Source organism: Pygoscelis adeliae, unplaced genomic scaffold (genome assembly GCF_000699105.1).
Source record: "Pygoscelis adeliae isolate BGI_AS28 unplaced genomic scaffold, ASM69910v1 Scaffold57, whole genome shotgun sequence".
NCBI classification, from domain to species: domain Eukaryota; kingdom Metazoa; phylum Chordata; class Aves; order Sphenisciformes; family Spheniscidae; genus Pygoscelis; species Pygoscelis adeliae.
Genome location: NW_008825615.1, coordinates 5,871,629 through 5,889,761, shown reverse-complemented (window position 1 = coordinate 5,889,761; position 18,133 = coordinate 5,871,629). Strand labels below are relative to the sequence as shown.

General features: G+C 35.5%; 1 protein-coding gene across 1 annotated transcript in view; it reads left to right on the top strand.

Moving 5' to 3' along the window:
• MYO6 (myosin VI) overlaps positions 1-18,133 on the top strand; it is an 81,057-nt gene that overhangs the window by 57,236 nt on the left and 5,688 nt on the right. The window contains 10 exon segments of the mRNA XM_009333234.1: positions 1,087-1,216; positions 1,982-2,072; positions 3,334-3,484; positions 4,855-5,063; positions 5,443-5,521; positions 7,795-7,955; positions 11,541-11,570; positions 12,042-12,080; positions 15,490-15,593; positions 16,970-17,101. Coding sequence (XP_009331509.1) covers positions 1,087-1,216; positions 1,982-2,072; positions 3,334-3,484; positions 4,855-5,063; positions 5,443-5,521; positions 7,795-7,955; positions 11,541-11,570; positions 12,042-12,080; positions 15,490-15,593; positions 16,970-17,101 — 1,126 coding nt within the window.

Sequence of the window (18,133 nt, the reverse complement as noted above, 5' to 3'; positions counted from 1 at the left end):
ATTTTTCCTCACGTCCAATCTAAACCTCCCCTGGCGCAACTTGAGGCCATTTCCTCTCGTCCTTTCGCCAGTTACTTGGGAGAAGAGACTGACACCCACCTCACTACAGCCTCCTTTCAGGTAGTTGTAGAGAGCGATGAGGTCTCCCCTCAGCCTCCTTTTCTCCAGGCTAAACAACCCCAGTTCCCTCAGCCGCTCCTCAGAAGACTTGTTCTCTAAACCCCTCACCAGCCTCATTGCCCTTCTCTGGACACGCTCCAGCACCTCAACATCCTTCTTGTAGTGAGGGGCCCAAAACTGAACACAGTATTCGAGGTGCGGCCTCACCAGTGCCGAGTACAGGGGCACGATCCCTTCCCTACTCCTGCTGGCCACACTAGTTCTGATACAGGCCAGGATGCCATTGGCCTTCTTGGCCGCCTGGGCACACTGCTGGCCAGTCAGAGCAAAGGAAAAATATTTTCTAGTAAAATCTATTTATAGCTGAAATCTCTTTCTGGGATTCTGAGCATTGCTGCTGCTATGCAGAGAAAAGAGATAAAGTTAGGGAGCTGTTGTGACTAGAAAGGAAAATTATTGTAGTCCCCGAAGAATGTTCTTACTGTCATAATTACCGAAAAGTAGAAGTGCAGGATTTTCAGAAAAGGTTGCCTTTAGTTGGACTCTTACACAAAGGTTAAAAATTGAGAAGTGCTTTCGAGGCTTTATTTTTTCCCAGGTACAAAATTAGAGGTCTCTTGAAGTTGTGGAAGGCCAGAGTAAGTGTTCAGGATGTAGAGAAACAATTAATTTTTAAAAATTTTGGCAGTAGATATTTTTAGTGATTAATAAATGGTTGGATTATTCAAAATGCTGTGTTGCACATCAATTAAACAAACAAAAAAACCAAATCAGTAGTCATTTCTGGTTATCATTAAAGAATAAAGTGATGCCAGACACACCTGCTCACTTGAATTAATTGAAAGCTGATATAATGATGACATACAGTTTACATTAAAAATATTTTACCTTTTTAACTCAACATGCTCTTAAATAATAATGTCTAACACTCCCTGTTCTCCTCATTTGTAAAACTTTTTTATTTAGTTTGCAGAGTTTGATCAGATAATGAAGTCTGATCCGGATCACTTAGCAGAGCTAGTTAAACGAGTGAATCGCTGGCTTATCTGCAGTCGTTGGAAAAAAGTTCAATGGTGTTCTCTCTCAGTGATTAAATGTATGTATCTTATGTTTTATTAAATCAAAATGTTTATTAAAAATATAGCAAAGCAGTTATTATCACCTTGAAATCTGGCTAAGGACATGTGTAGCAGACGGTTACATACTAAAGTCTGAGTAATTGCTTTCAAGGATGGTGAGATTTTTTTATGCTTTATGTTAGGTACATATAGGGGGGGCTTAGAGCAGAGGTTTTTAAAAGTGGGACATACAGCCCACCACCAATCTCCCGTGTCCAGTCTGCTTGGGTGCTTACTGAAGCCTGGGTAAACACTTGCACAGGAGTAACTAGTTATCACAGGTCTCATGGGGAAGAGACTTCTACAGCAGCAGGAAAGAACAGTAGTTCAACTCTCAGCTGACAACACAGAGTCAATTAGTTCTGGGAAGTGCCTGCACAGAGGTTGTCATCTCTGGACAGAAACTGCGTGTTTAAAAGCACTGACATGAATTACGAGGCAAACATCTCCACTCCAGCAATTACTGCTGATCGGCAAATAAGTGCCTATCACCATTGATAGTGTGGCACTATTGTGAGTGCGCACGTGCTTCATTCTTTCTGTTTGTTTTGGGTGGGAGCGTCTATGCCTGGCTCAGGATTCTGTTGTCTGCTGTGTCTTAAGTGTTGTGGTTCTGGTATAGACCTAGCTCTCAAGCACATGTAGTGTGCATACAGTTTTGAGCCATCAAGTGTGTGAGTCATATAGGAGTTGCGTTAAATTGTGTAAACCATTGAGACTCAGTATCTTCTGTGTTTTTACAGTGAAAAATAAGATAAAATATCGAGCTGGTGCCTGCATTAAAATACAAAAGACTATTCGTATGTGGCTTTGCAAGAGAAAGCACAAACCACGGTAAGAGGATATTCCTTGGTTGAAGAAAATGGATTTTTAACAATATTTTCTTGTGAATGTAAAGAGGAGATTTAGTATGCTTAATTAAATATATCTGAAGTCATAGAATGATGCTAAGTACGACTGAAAGAGACTTCGAGAGGTGCCGTTGTCCTTCTCTCTTTCCCAAGGATGAATAGACTAAATCTGAACCTTTCCTCAGAGATGTTTGTTTAGCTCTTTCTTCATAAAATCCTTCAGTGATAACCTAGTTATTAGAAATCCTTAGTTAAGTCTCTCTAAATGAAATTTAAGCTCATTAATTTTCATCCTTTACCCATTCACACCTTCCTTTATAGGCCCCCTTTCTTTTTTTAATCTTAAAAATAATTGTGTGTTCTGTCTGTCTTGTCTCCTCTTGAAATTAAGTAATTCCATTAGCCTTAATCTGACTGCATGGAATACTGATGGAAAAACCACTTCGATCACTAAGCTCTGCTGACACCTTTTTGTTCTTTGATAGAGATACACCTCTCTTTTCTTTAATAGTGGGGTTCTTAGAAAATGTTTTCTTTTACATCCTTTGGGTAGTTATGTTTCTGTTTTTTTTTTTTTTTATCTTGGCATTTCTGACCACATCCCTGTGTTTTTAAGCTGTTCTGTACTCATCTTTAATGGTTTGATTTAGTTTCTACTTTTTGCATGTTGTTTTCCTGAATCTGAGCTGCAGTGATTTCTTTCTAGGAAGACTGTCTGTGCAGAGTTGTAATTTGTATGTGTGGCCTTCAGTATTGGTTCTTTAAAAAGCTCCAAGTTTTCCTGGACTCTTCTTTTCCCCAGACTTTCTTTTTTTCCCTGTGGGGTCTAATGACCAGGTTCTCTGCTGTGTAGTTACATTTTATCTGATTCAGTCCCATTGTTGCTCTTTGGGTAAGTGGCACAACTCAACCTTTATCCACTCCAGTCAAAATGCTCTAGTGGATACTGATGATTTGTTATTGAAAAAAAACCCAAACCCCACACTAATTCTCAAAATAAAAATGCATTTTTCCATTTTGAGTCACTGTCTGCTAATTGGTTTTAATATTGTTTGCAAAAGGCTCCATTGCTTAGTTACTTCATGTGATAATGTTTGAATTTCAAAAAAAGAGGGTGAGTTTTATCAGAATGCATAACTCGTCTCCCCTATCTACCTCTTTAATGTGAGTGATTAGTGATAGTTCTAAAAATATCACCTTGTAAAAACATCTCAAAATACAAATAAACTGTCTTACCTTCACAGCATTGATGGCCTGATAAAAGTGCGTACCCTGAAGAAGAGACTTGAAAAATTTAATGAAGTAGTAAGTGCTCTGAAGGAAGGGAAAGCAGAGACAAGCAAGCAGGTCAAGGAGCTGGAGTATTCTATTGATGCTTCAATGACCAAAATTAAGGTATGATAATAATCAGAGAAATAGTTTCTTATTACTGAAATCTTTTAAAAATTTTATCTAAAGTAGAAGGGCAATGTATTTTTCTTAATAGAAAAGACATTTTAATATAGAGGTCTTGATTTTCAGAGGCACTGGATAAATCCTTTTTAAAATTATTTGTGAATGTAACTGAAGTGAATCCTGAAACTGGGTGCATACGTTTAGACTTTGGTATTATCTGTTTCAAAATTGGCACTGGAGAATTTAAAGCAAAAACACATGTTGATATTGTGAGACAAGTGTTGTTAATAATTTGCTTGTTGCTTTTATTATTGGAATAATGCATATTAGCAATGTTTTAAATTAATTGGGGCTGAAACGTACAAGCATGTATCACAGAGTGAAGAGATTTATATTCCAGTTACAAGTTTTTTTCAGACGTGGTAGTAAAGAGAATTCAGCTTGCTGATTATGCTTCAGGGTCTGTAGTTCTCTGTGTCTTACCACTAGAGCACACAGACAAAATAAAAGCTCACTGGGATTTATTAATGTTGGAAAAATTTGATGTGTTGAATTTTTGTTTCGTGCAATGTTATAGCTTTCTTAGTGTACCATATTAAGATTTTTCTATTTAAAATCACAGTTGAAAAGATGATAGAGGTAACCTGTCAACTTACAGTTCTCTTTTCTAATAAAAATAAGACAATCTGATTGTCATCATGATACACCCTCAGAAAAGGTGAGCAAACACCCCGTACTGCAGTTTTATTAGTAAACATCAATGTGAATTGTAAAATGAAATTAAATTGTAGCTATTGATGAGGTTTGAAAACATGTAGCAAAGGCTATTGTTTTAAGTATTTTCAACCTGTTATTTGCTACTAATACCTTTTTAAAAAAAGTTAGTCAGAGCATGGTCCAATATTTTTTTTTGAGTGCTAGCACACATAGTAAGAGAACCTATTCTGTGCTATGACATAAAAGGCAGAGCTGTAAATAACCACTAGAGAAGCTAAGAACATGACACAAAATGCACATAGAAGGTCCTTAGTTTTCATCTTAGCATGGTAAGAATTAGTTTCTGTTGCTTAAAAATGCAAGGTTTAAAAAATGGAGGCATGATACAAAGAGAAGTAATGTTTAATTTCAGTGATAAAATGGAGATTACTTTGTATGGTTTTATATGAGAGAGGAGAGTAATGGATCCCCAGGATTTTAGGAAGGAAGGGAAGGATGTGCTCAAGCTCCTCTCCCACCCTGAAGTGTATCTATAATTTAATTATACTGCTCAATGCTCTCATTTCACTTAATATTTTTTCACCATACATTTTTTTAAAAGTGATGTACAAAAGTAAAGGAATATAATCCCCTCTTATTATTTCATTTTACAGACCACTATAATGACTAGGGAACAGATACAGAAAGAATATGATGCTCTAGTTAGAAGCTCAGAGCAGCTTCTGAGTGCACTGCAAAAGAAGAAACAGCAAGAGGAGGAAGCAGAGAGGCTACGACGCATCCAGGAGGAAATGGAAAAAGAAAGAAAGAGACGTGAAGAGGAAGAACAACAACGAAGGAGGGAAGAAGAGGAAAGACGTCTGTGAGTCTTGAATAAGTTGCTGATTATAGAAAGAAAAAAAAAAATAGGAAAGGCACTTCAATGAGGTTGCTTTTAATACTCCTATGCTTAGAGAGTCACTTGGATTGTACTCCTGGTGTGCTATGCAGTGTTAAAACATTTCCTTTCCCAGTGATTTATAAGGTAAATGTAGTTGGAACAGAGTATGGAAGAAACTATATGATGCAGCTGGAAATACAGATGGACTTGGAAGGTATCGTGACTTTACGTGTAGTGTCCTGTCATCAGGACTGTACTGACTTCTGGATTACCATTCAATTTTATGGAAGATGCTTTCATATCTCTCGTTCATTTGCATTGTAATAACATGTTTTCATTTCCTCCTCCTCTTCTGTAATAGGAAATCTGAGATTGAGGCAAAGAGAAAACAGGAAGAGGAAGAGAGGAGAAAGAGGGAAGAGGAAGAAAAGCGTATTCAGGTAATGTTTTAGCTGTGCGGGGGTTTTGAGGTGGTTTTTTGTTGTTGTTGGAGTGTTTTTGGTTAGGTTTTTTGTTTTTTGGATTTTTAAATCTTTTTCCCAGCTTGGGTTCTCCACTGAGTCTAACGGCCTCATTTTATAAATGTGTGTCTCAGTCATTCAGCAGTGTTGCTTTAGTACTAAATGTAAGGCGAAAATCAGGATTAGGGCATCCCAAGACAGATCACCTATTTCTAGTCCACATGCAAGTTCAGGTCTTCTGACTAGAGGTGCATTTGTTTTTAAAGGATTTTTAAAGTTATTTTAAAGTTAAAAATACACAACGCTGGAGAATCCTAGTTTAGCCTTTGAAGTTTTTGCAGATGTTTCACGTCAGGCAAGTTTGGCACTGTTTTACTAGAAGTCACATCTGGACTCAGGCTGTGTCATGTACCAGCTTAACTGTAAACACTTTCAGAATATTGCTAATAACAAGAGGATACAGGACTGTCTCCAGTAGCCCATTTGACTACATTCATGTGGAATAAATACATGCAGTTCAAACCCTGCTCCTCCACCCTTCCCCCTTGATTCCTGACACTTCTTACTGATCCCATCATGAACTCTCACTCTGAGGTGTGTTTGGCCCTTGTTTTCCTCTTGTCTTGGAGGTTGCCTGGGTGACCTGGGAGAGCAGTCTCAGACAGAAGAAGCTTCTCTGTAGGGGCAGTTGTAGCAAGCGCAGGGCAGCGGTCACTGATGTTTACAGACTCTTTTAAGCCCTGTCCATGATTAATCAGAAGCAGAATTTTTCTCCTGTATCTTGTTATCCCTGAAGTTAGCCTAGCACTGCTTATCCTCCTTGCCTCTGCATACTGTTTTTTATCACCTTATCCTTGTTCCTGATAAACAAGTTGCTGGAACTAATAGAGAAATTATAGCCTAACTTTGATGAAAAATTAATCTTTCCTGTATTATTGATTAGGTCTGTCACCTGTATCAGAATAATAAGCACTACCAGCTGGTTTTTATAATAAGCCACTACCAGACCAGGGTTTTAAACATAAAAAGAGTAAACTGCTGTTTGGCTAGTCTCTAAATCATTGCTTGGAGACCATTGCAGATGTGCCTAGTGTTTTGTGAGAAATTCATAGGGTAAGTTTCCATTCGGGGACAGTTTAAATGGATTAAACTTTGTCCACTGAGGAAGCAAGATGGACTGTTGCCAGAAGGCTTAAAAACTTGGTCTGCCAGCAGTATAAGCATCTCTAGGGATTGTCTTTATTTATGTTTCTGAGATGTGGATATCTGCAATGCAGAATGTAATTTACACTTTTACTTGGAAATGCTGTGTTTGGATAGAAAGCAGATACGTAATCCAGTAGGGTATTTCTTTCTTCTACATACAGTTAATTACTCATTATCTCTCCTTCTGGTGGTTGTTGCTATTAGCTAATCTAAAATGGGATTCACAGGGTAAAGTCACTGGTCTTACTGCACTGCTTTACTGGTGCAAGTTCACGATGATGAGTGGGAAGTGACTTTGTCTCCTTTGTTGACTTTTGGGCACCAAGAAAGGCACTGCTAAGACTTGGTGTGTATGACTTTCAGAAGTACGATATGGATGGTTGCATTTTACTTACTATGTGTGCAAGACCTTTTGTTAAATAATGATGGTAAACTGGAATTAGTTTTGCTCTGCAGAGGCAGTATATCTGGATTGCTTCTGCATTGCAGTAAGTTGGAATTTTACCATTTGCTTAAATTCAAAGCCAGATCAGGCCCACAGAAGATTCCAGTGTTTGCCTTGATCCCTTTTCAAAATGAACCACCTGTATGTGCAGCAGTGCCTGTTGGCAAGTCCTATAATGCTAAGTGCAGAATATCAAGGAAGTATTGTGTTAGCGCTATGGAGGAGTAACCATGTTGCTCTGTATCATCTGAGTTTTAATGAGACTAAAAACTTTTCAAGTCTAATTTTCGTAATAGTTAACAAAAAGCTTCATGTGTTTTTTAAATAAGGAATAATTGACTGGCACTTTAATTTGAAAAGGTAATACAAATAGTGGGCAATAATGATTTGATAAACTATGTAAACCAAGATGCAATCTGTAGCTGTTTTGTTTTTCTTGGGTCAAACTAAATACTAATGTTGTTACTTTCTTACTGCTGTAAATTTTGCAAGTTTTAAAAACTATAAATACACTACTTGGCATATTTTTCTAATCATTTGCTTACATAGGATTTTGGTTTTGATTGGATAAGGTTAAGCATGTGGTTTTTTTATAAAACAGGCTGAAATCGAGGCTCAGCTAGCTAGAGAACAAGAAGAGGAAACCCAGCACCAGGCAGTTCTTGAACAGGAACGTCGTGATCGTGAACTTGCAATGAGAATTGCCCAGAGTGAGGCAGAACTCATCAGTGATGAGGTTCAGCATGATTTAGGATTGCGCAGGTATGGGGTTAAGTAGTTAAATTTCTCTTTTTTTTTCCTTTTTTTTTTTTGCTTCCTATCCTAATCCCTTTGAGAATATGCTCTTGTTGGTTTTATGTATTTTTGTATTAAGTGGACCTTTTAAGTCAGTGTATTGGAGTATTTTTCAAATTAACTTACGAAATTTATTAGAAATAGATTGCTTTTGCTTAAAGACTTTGTCTATTTTGCGTCTTGCTACATCAGTAATTTAGTAGGTACTTGTGAATACAACTGCAGTGCTCTTTCTCTTTTCGAGTTCTGGCGAGGATGGTAACCAATATAAATTATGATTTTTACATTACATTTAAAGTAGTGAATGGAATTTCTTCAGTGGTAAGTAGTAATAAAATATACCCTTTCTGGTACGTGATGGTTCCAGTAGTATAGTGTGAATTTGTGCGTGGATTTTTTAACAAGAAGCTCTCTTTGAATGCAGAAATAGTAGTTATTTCTGTGTCCTGACTCGTAAGTTTTTTAAAGTGGATTGAATATATTTAACATAGATGGGTTCGAAAATTAAATGTTGCCTTAAACATTTTGTTTTGTTTGAACTTTTTGATGCATCACAAGAAGTGCTTGGCTTTTGGTGTACAGATCCACACTGCCTGCAAAGCAGGAGCTCTTCATGTGTAAAGGGTGAGGCCTCAGAAGCTTTATAGCCAGCAAATGTACATGTAATTAATTGATGTATTTTCTAACTGTGTGGCTTGCTTTCTTGTCTGGAAAGTATCTTTAAGATGTGCTCTCTGCATAGTTCTCCTAAGGGGAAAAACAGTTCGCTTTTTTTAATTGATAGAGTTCTGATTTCAGATTACCCAGTTCAGGTATGCTCAAGATAAAAATGTAGTTTAACAAAGTTTTGCTGCCCAGCCAGGGCACTTTCTAGAGGGTCTGTATGTTAATCAGGGTTCAATGAAAAGTGAATTAGGGCTCTTGGCTTTCTGTTTTTATATCAAGAACACAGCGGTATTGGGAAAAGTTTAGGTGAGAATTTGGCATAAAGTTGCAGTAAAAATGGTACTTATTGGGCAAATGCATATAGAGACCTATGAACATGATCATTGTTGTCATTGGTGACTTCATTAGTACTGGTGACTTCATTAGTACTGGTCTACTCAGTTTGTTGTTGTTGAAAGAAGGGGGTGTAAGAAAATCCCAAGTGTTTCCATGGAATTTCAAGATCCCAGATTGTGTTCTCTTTGCTACTCAAATTTTATCTAGATGAATACTTTTTTTTAATAACTGTATGCCTATGTGAGATAGCTAGGTAATTTTTTTGTCATGTACAATACTGATTTTTAGACACTTCCACTAAATTTACTGTGGTTTTGCCTTCAGTTATACAATAGCTGTCATATTGTCTCCGATAAGACTTTAACATGCTCAGCTGGATGTCCAAGTTCTTCACAGACAGCATTCTGGAGATTTTCATACTTTCCCTGTTTGAATTTTGGTGCAGTACTTCAAAGGTAAACCCAGAGTCACTCTAGTGTTGCAACCTGGCAAACTTCTCTTAAATATGAAAGAAGGGAGGCATTAGACAAGAAGGGCTCAGAGAATTCAGTGGCTTTTCTGTCAGAGAAGCTCTAATCTCCACAGTGTTTCCTACTGCTCATGGGTAGTGCTGGCATTTGTCTTCCTTGTGTAGTCCCAGAATGGATGATGAACTAACCATCCTGGTAGTTAACGACTGTCAGTTTCTCTCCGCTGTGTAGCTAGCAGTAGGAGAATGAAGACTCTTTTCTGAATGATTGGTAAGTGTAGAATGGTCTGAACAAGTTAACATAGCACTGTAAATCCTTTCTTGAACAAGATAATATATATAAATCTAGAAAAAAGTAGAGAGATTTTTCTGCTTATAAGAGATTTCTTTTTAGCTCATTAGCAAAATTTTTTCTTTCTGTTTCTGCAGTCCACTTCAAAGAGTTTTAAGCATGTCCAAAAATTCTTTTAATTTCACCTTTGATTTGATTTTGTTTTGGTTTGTTTAAAAACAAACTAAAACTTTCTTCAGACCCCGATATCTTCTACTGAAATCCAACAGTAGATTTCCACGTAACTGCAGGAATCGGCTTAAGGGTAGAAATTGGGAATTCTTCTCTGAAATGAAAACTATTGGTTTGAACAAAACATGCAATTGAATAATTTAAACATAAATTCTCAGGACTTATTTTAACTGATATCAATTAAAATTTTACTAGAGTCTAAGGAAGTTATATTCTGCTATCTTCTGGATTTGAGACTTGCATATTACCATATGATACACTGAAATCACTGCAACTTTTATGTATGTATATTTCCCTTTTCTGTTAAATTTTGCTGTAGTAAGAGAAAGCATGTATCACTCCATACTGAATTCATGCAATATACTGGTTCTACAGTGTTTTCACACAATTTTGTAAAAAATCATTTCATGCTTACACGTTGGCATGGTTAAAAGGGTATTTTCCATTGTGCTGTACTACCTTGTGGAGTGAAAATAGTAAGAACAAGGTGATTTTTATGTGCCGCTTTGAAGGAACTCTTGTATTTTGCTCATTTTTCAGGAACATGTGGTACTTGCATGTTGTCATATTTGAAAATGAGTAGCCTCTATTTCTTTTCTTCTCAATACCTTGCTGCATTCACCATTAATTTTCATAGATATTTAAAGGTTCGTAAGTATTAGTAGTTTCTTTGAGAAATATACTCATTGGCTCTTGTCAAAGAAGAAAACTTATTTGTTCTGGCAGTAGATTCAGCATTTTTATTTGTGCTTATGCTGCGCTGGATATGCTGGACCTCTCCTAGCTTCATCCAATTTTATTACTCATCCACAATTTGAAAGCATGTGTAATGAGGGATTTACTGCACCTAGGGGTAAATTAACAGAAGTACTTAGCACTTAAGTAAAAAATTAATTAAATAAGTTAATTAATAAGCTAAATAATAGATACATTTTCAACTGTGCAATATTTTTATGTGGCTTATTGAAACATACAGTATAGCATATAGCACCAAAATAAGTAGCCTCAGTGAAGGTGGTGTGAGTATCTCTGTTCTGCGCGTCGCGTTGGAACAATCCAAGTAAGTTCCAATTTGTAGCATATTCAGTGCTACATGTGTGTACGTGTGGGTCTTCAGTATGGCAGTTAGACTCAGTGCCTTTTCACAGCTTGCATGAAGAAGCTATCTGTCCTGTTCCCAGGGTAGCTACATGAGGATTGCTGTTATTTCTTGTGATATGCTCATCCAGCCATAAAATGTATCAGCAGCATGTCTCAAAATCTTTGATTTTGAAAGGGGGGTGGGAGGGAGAAAGGGTGGGGAAGTTTTCGCTTATACCTTTTGTCCAGATTATCGTAATTTAACTTTTTAAAAATAATTTAACACTCACGATTGAATGAGAAAGGTGAAAAAAAAAGGTCTATATAATCCTGTTTCTCAGTGAAAAAAAAAATAATCATAAGGTAGTAAATAAGATGTGAGAGAGCAGGAAATACTATGACCCACTTTTTCCCACTTCAGTTATTAGATTACTTCCTAGTTACCTTTCTATGTAACATAAATATCTTCTATTTGCAGAGCCAATGGAGCAAAGCTGCAAATGACTGCGTATGGCATTTTTTTCTATTCAAATGTTCTAATGGAAAAAAAAGCAACACTAATTAATTCAAAGGAAATTGACATTTCCTCTTACTCACTAGTTACCCCATAATAATCTTTATTAGCATGCATCTGTAAACTTTAAATCAGTTTGTAATACCTTATATCCACTACTTTGCTTATGTCTAATAAACAAGTTAATAATCTAATATACCTAATAATATCTATTTAAAGATGATTATATAATCAGTGTAAACTTTTTCACATACCGTCCATTTTTCACTGCCCTGTGTGATTTATTGCTCTTTACAGAATCAGGACTGTGTACATATATTAGAATGGAAATTATTTAAAATAAGTAGCCATTTTTTTTTGTGCACTTGAATTAGCTTCAGTTTGGTTGGCAAGAGACTATCACAGTTACAAAGGCTGTTTTTATATTAATGTTTGGTTTATGCTTATTTATCAATTTTCTTATAGGGAACAAATGGCCACAGAAATGTCAGAAATATTGTCTAGGTAGGTGAGAAGACACCACCAAATGAATCAATCATTTTATAAAAAGAAATCACACATGAAATGGGTTGAATTATTATGCAATGAAAAATAATGGAATCTTTTTTGTTTTGTTTTTTTTTTAAGTGCTAAGCAGATAAGTAAATAATTTATTTCAGATAAATTTCGTTTATCAACACCTTTTTTCCAGCAATGATTTTTCTGCTATTTTAATTGTTTGTATAAAAAAAAGAATAAGAATGGTTCCCATACCCTGGTATTTTGTGTAATTTTGATAATGTTCCTCTAACTTTCTTCTCTTTTCACCTTTCTTATAATGATAAAAGAAAACTAGGCTCCACATCTTTCGAAGGAGGATTTCTACAGATTCAACACAGAGTTAATGAAGTTATTTAATGTTAATGTAACTGTTAGTGCTTCTAATAAGAAAATATTCTAGTTATAGTTCCCTTCAAATAAAAGCAGTTTTGAAAACTACCGTGTTAAAAGCATATTAAAACCCCTCTTAAGACATCCAAACAAAATCCCCTTCTGAGATTTCTTGAATGCTACTGCAAGATTTTATGCATAATGCAGGAGGAAAGGAGAATGCAGGTTTAGATCTGAATACAATTCTACTGTAACAGTCTCATTCTAGTTTGTGTTAGAATACTAATTATTTGTTGAAAGAAATTGTTATAATGTCCTCCATATCAGTGAGTAATTAGAAAGTGTTTTGTGCAACTTAAGGACAAAAATAACCTTTTGCCATTCATTTTCTGAAGCTTACGTAAGAAGTGAAATTGTTTAGAGTTTTTAAAAGTGAATCTGTTGTTAAACAAGCTACTATGCTGTGTATATATAGTCTGAAGGTGATCGGTCTCACATGATTGATGGGTGTTCTAGTTGTAGCATTGATAGTTGGGGATGCAGCTGCTAACTAAATTTGTTTCTTGCAGTAGCGTTTTAAGAATAGGAATAAACAGTGTTCTGTGTAATTAAGTTAGCATGTGAATTTGGATGGCTAGATTGTATTGCATATATTGACATAGTTCCAATGACAATGGGTAATTCTTAATGTGCAAAAAAATCACAAAACTTTGGGGCAAAATCAGAGGCTCTGTGTTTTGGTTGAATTCAAAATGCAGTACTTCTTACTGCATGCTTGTTTAACTAGATTTTTTTCACTTTTCATATACTGGAAACTTCTGACTTGAGACTGATTATTTTTTTTTTTTTTTTAAGTCTGAAAATACTGATTATGATACATAATTTTGTCAGATTGAGCGGTTAAGACTGACTGTCAAGTATGATGCTCTTCTTACTGCCAGACTGTTATGCTTAAAGTCATGTAGAAACCAAGAGAGTTATCTGCAGAGTGCAAAGTAGTGCTGTAATGGAAAGGCTAAGCCATTCCATTGGATTAGCATTCTTAAAGATTACTAGTTTAACCAGAGACCTTACAGCCTAGTTCTGCTGCTCTAAATTATGCAGCAAACTCTGAGAGTGGTGGGTAGTGTTGCTAATTAAGGAAAATCCTTAGGATTTGTCAAATTAGATTCAAGAAGGTTAGACACCAGGCAGCGGAAATTACATTTAGCAGCAATCCTTTAATGTCCTACGGGTATGCCAATGATAACAAAATAATAAAATATATATTTTGAAGGAGACTATCTGTCTAATGATTTGTTTTACACTTACGAGTAGTGCTAAGGGTGTGGAAAAGTTCCTGTCCCTCAGCTATGTACTGTTTAAAAGTCAAAGAGGTAATTTCTTATGTCAGACTTCCCACATACCATAACTGGAAGCTGTGTGTTGACTCAGATTAGTAGTATGAGTAGGCATGATTAAGCTGATGCTGCAATAAACAGCAAGATTCTGTAGTTTTAATTACATTTGAAGAGGTGGTTCAGTTGCTATTAAGTCGAACATTTGGTTAAACAGATTGTTTTATTCTATGAAACTTAAAAATAAATTGCATTTGTTATCTCTGCTTTCAGAACTGCTATATCTACTAGAGAAATTTTTCACAGAAAATGTATTTATAACCTATTAAGTAAAAAGGCAAAATAATATAAAACTTCATAGTCCCACATGAGACTTTTATGGAAAAATAAACTTTAAAATAATATTCACTGGATTATAAATACTGTAATAATGTAACAGTCCCACAAAAATATTGCTGCACAAACAGACTTTAACTGAAAAGTCCTGTTTTCTTCTGTTTTTCTCTTTTGTGAATTTTTACAGTGATGTGTTGCATCAAGTATTTTGCTACCCTGTTAAAGATCTAGTTTTTTCTGAACAAATCCTCTCAGATCCTGAAAGATAATTCAGTTTGCCTCATGTTCTTAGTCATGGGCATTAGCAGAGGTTGGTAAAATCATGTGTCTGTTCCTAAATTCCTTAGTGTTTAAAAAGTATTCTGATCGTCACTGCATGTTGGAGTGTTTTGAACTTACTTTACATCCAGATAATCCATGGGAAGTTTGCCATTCCTAAGGGAGAGTTCTTCCGCTTCTTATCCATAACATTTTTAAGAAAAAAAAAATAAAAATCAGGTTTATCTTTAGATGTATACAGGTAATGTTTGTTTGTTACATGGATAATGTTACACATACTGTTAATGATGATGGAATTTTACTAATAATTTCTCACTTGCATTTGCTGTTGACTTTATTGCATACTACCCACATGATGAATACCTTTTGCCTTTGAAAAACACTGTTTCTAGATGAGTCTTTTTATACTGGTCAGCCTTTCTTCTGATAGTGGTCTTTTTTTCCTTGGTATCTCTTAACGACACCCCCCCAATAAATATTGCTGTTCTCAGACAGCTACTATACAATTAATATAGAATTAATTTGATTTCTTTTTTCAAATTAGACTTTTGTCAAAGAAATAAAATATTTTCTCTAGTCTTGGAACAAGGGTTTTGTCCTAATTCAGTTTTAAACAGCAGAGGAAACGCCTTTTCTCCCTTCTGCTTGTCTACTTCAGAAATATTTTTCCTCGTCTGTTTTTCAAATGGAACTAAAAATGTATATGGCCACTCCTTGTTGTCTGTATTCTGCATCTTGACTAGTACCAAGAAAAATGTACATCAGCGTGGGGTGAGGTACACATGAATAGAATATGCGTCTTTTCACACATAAGCGCTAACTATTACTGATAATTCCTTTTAATCTGTAGGCAACCAATCAGATGATTACACGATTTTGGACGTAAAAGATGCTTTCACATTTTCTTAATCATTTGAACATCTTGAAAATAATATGGTACTTTGCCTGTGAATTCAGTCATTTGCTGTTGATTTTCATTGTAATAAGCATGCTGCAGTGTTGATCGTAGGATCTGTTCCTCCTGTTGTAACAATTCCTGTTTCATACTTGAAAAAATACATATATATATTTTCTTTTTTAAATAATTGTAGGGGTCCTTCAGTTCAAGCCACGAAAGCTGCTGCTGGTACTAAGAAGCATGATCTCAGTAAGTGGAAATATGCAGAGCTTCGCGATACAATCAATACATCCTGTGGTAAGTTGGGTTTTGTTTTGGGGTTTTTTTTCTGATTTGAGAAACAACTACAACTTGATTTCTATGAAAGGTGTTACTTTCTTCCTATGACAAAGATCAAAACTTGCTCGTGAATTTATTCAGGTTTGAATGAATGTCAAATTAATTTTGAAAAGCTCTTATTACCCCAAAGAGAACAGCGAACTAAGCTATTTCCATATTGAGGAAACATAATTTCCTTTGTTACCTCCTTTACTGATTATATATTTATGAAGTTAAACTGCTTGGGCTATAAAATACATGTTATAATTTCTTAATTAAATTATCTCAGTTTTATGTATTTCCACAAAGGGAATAATAGTTACTATGCTTTACCTAGAATTTGCGTGTTCTAAGAATTTTTTTGCTATCACTTCTTGCTGTCACCAAGTCACAAAAAAGCAAATATGTCATGTAAAGCACAGCGTAAAATATTTTCTGTCTTAGATGTTCAGATTATTCTTTAATTTTCAAAATGTGTAACTTCATTGGGGAAGCTCACAGTTGGGACATTAATTACTTTTCTCCCAATGTGATGAAGATAGAAACAGATAAGAATTATTCCTTTATTAAATATTACTGTTTCTTCCTGCTTCTGATTGAAAGCAGTTGGTTAATTTCTGATTTAGGATAACTCAGAATTTCTCCCTGGATGTAGAAATTGGAAACGAACCCGTTCTCTCTATTTGTATTTAAAACCCAAAGTTAGCTCCAAATTCTAACTCTCTTTCTATTGTTTTTACATACGCAAGACTGGAGTAATGTTATCAGCTGAGTAGGTGGTGCAGTCATACATAGTGCTAATGTGTGTTCATCCCTAGTGAAGCCAGTTTGGATACTCTTAGGTGACTAACGAAAAAGCCTTGCAATCATGTAGTCTCTTAGTATCATGAAATTCAGCAAAATTAAAATATATTTAATAAAGTGGAAAAAGAACCTAGATCTGAGCAGTCAAATTGCTGATTTTTTTTTTCAGTTGCAGAAATAAAGTTCAGTGGTGAAGTTTTATCTGTTTCTGTACTGCTTGGCTTGTGCTAATGTCAACAGACAAATTTAGCAAAGCGAAAATTTTATTCGTAGCGTTTCACTGCTCCAAATCTCACAGTAGAACAGCTACTTTGGGGATTGCCATTCTTCTAAAGGAGAAAAGGTTATATAGCACTCCAAGGATCTTTCTGGGCCATAAAATACAGGCCCTGTTGCTGCAGAGAATGAGGGTTTATTATATTATGTTATAACACATTAGTGTTACAAACTGATCTAAAATTATGTACCTATGAATATAGAAAAGCATTTCATGAATAATTTTTCTGGTTTTTCTCACTCCTCCCTTCCTTCCTTCCTTATTTTTGAGACAGATATTGAACTGTTGGCAGCTTGCAGAGAAGAGTTTCACAGAAGGCTAAAGGTATATCATGCTTGGAAATCCAAGAATAAGAAACGCAATGCAGAAACAGAACAGCGTGCTCCCAAATCAGTCACAGACTATGGTGAGGAGAGATAGTTTTGTGCTTATAATAATTTTGGTGACAATATTCTAAAGAAAACATTTCCAGAATGAATTTTGGTTTTGCCTGGCTGAAGGAAATTCTTGGGTTTTTTAGGGTATTTTAATATTGATTTAAGGTAAATATTTTCAAAAGATTTTAACTGGCAAATACTTCGCAGACGGTAGAATATTTTCAGGATACCCAGACACATGTACTGGATAGCTCTCCCCAAAACCTTTTCTCATACCAACTCACTCCTGTTAAAAATAGTTCTTGATTTGGTGTTGCAGTTGCTGGCATTTTTGCTAAATGTTCATTGCTGTGCTACTTAAGACTAAGGAAGATCATTTTCCATTTATGAAACTGTAGTTTGCATTTTGAGACTTCTGAGACTGTTTTTAAGGTTGTTTATACTAGTTCTGACCTCTGTAATTACAAATGTTGCTTTCTGAGACTAGTTAGTGATAGTGTAGAACAGAGAATTATACCTAAGGATAGAATAGAGAGTCTAAAAATAGTTCTCAAATAGTCCGTCTATCAGAGAATTGCATGTGACTTTTTTTGATGCTATAAAAAACAAGATTGGAAGGAATTGTGCTCTGTTATGTAATTCACTATTACATTTGGGGTCCAGACACAACAAAAAGTATTGGTGATAAGGTGTTTTTTTTTCCTCATGCTTTTATTCTTTCATAAGATACAGATATATAGACATAGATGTAGATACTTTTAAAAGGTGCTAATAACGTCCTCACTTACATTACTGTAAGCCTTATATATTTCAGGTTACATTCTCTTTTTTAAAATTCTGTGAGTGTTGATATTGCAGGTTTTGATTATGGGATCACAAATTTTGAGTAGTCCCTGCTTTCTTATTAGACTGTCATTCTGCTGATTTCACAGATGGGTGTTTATTGTCAAAGCAATGCACTAATGAGAATAAGTGACTGCCTTTTAAATTCAACAAGACGGTGTAGGAGTTACCATGTTTAACGCTGCCAGACCTGAAAATTAGGTGCCCAGTTTCTGGAG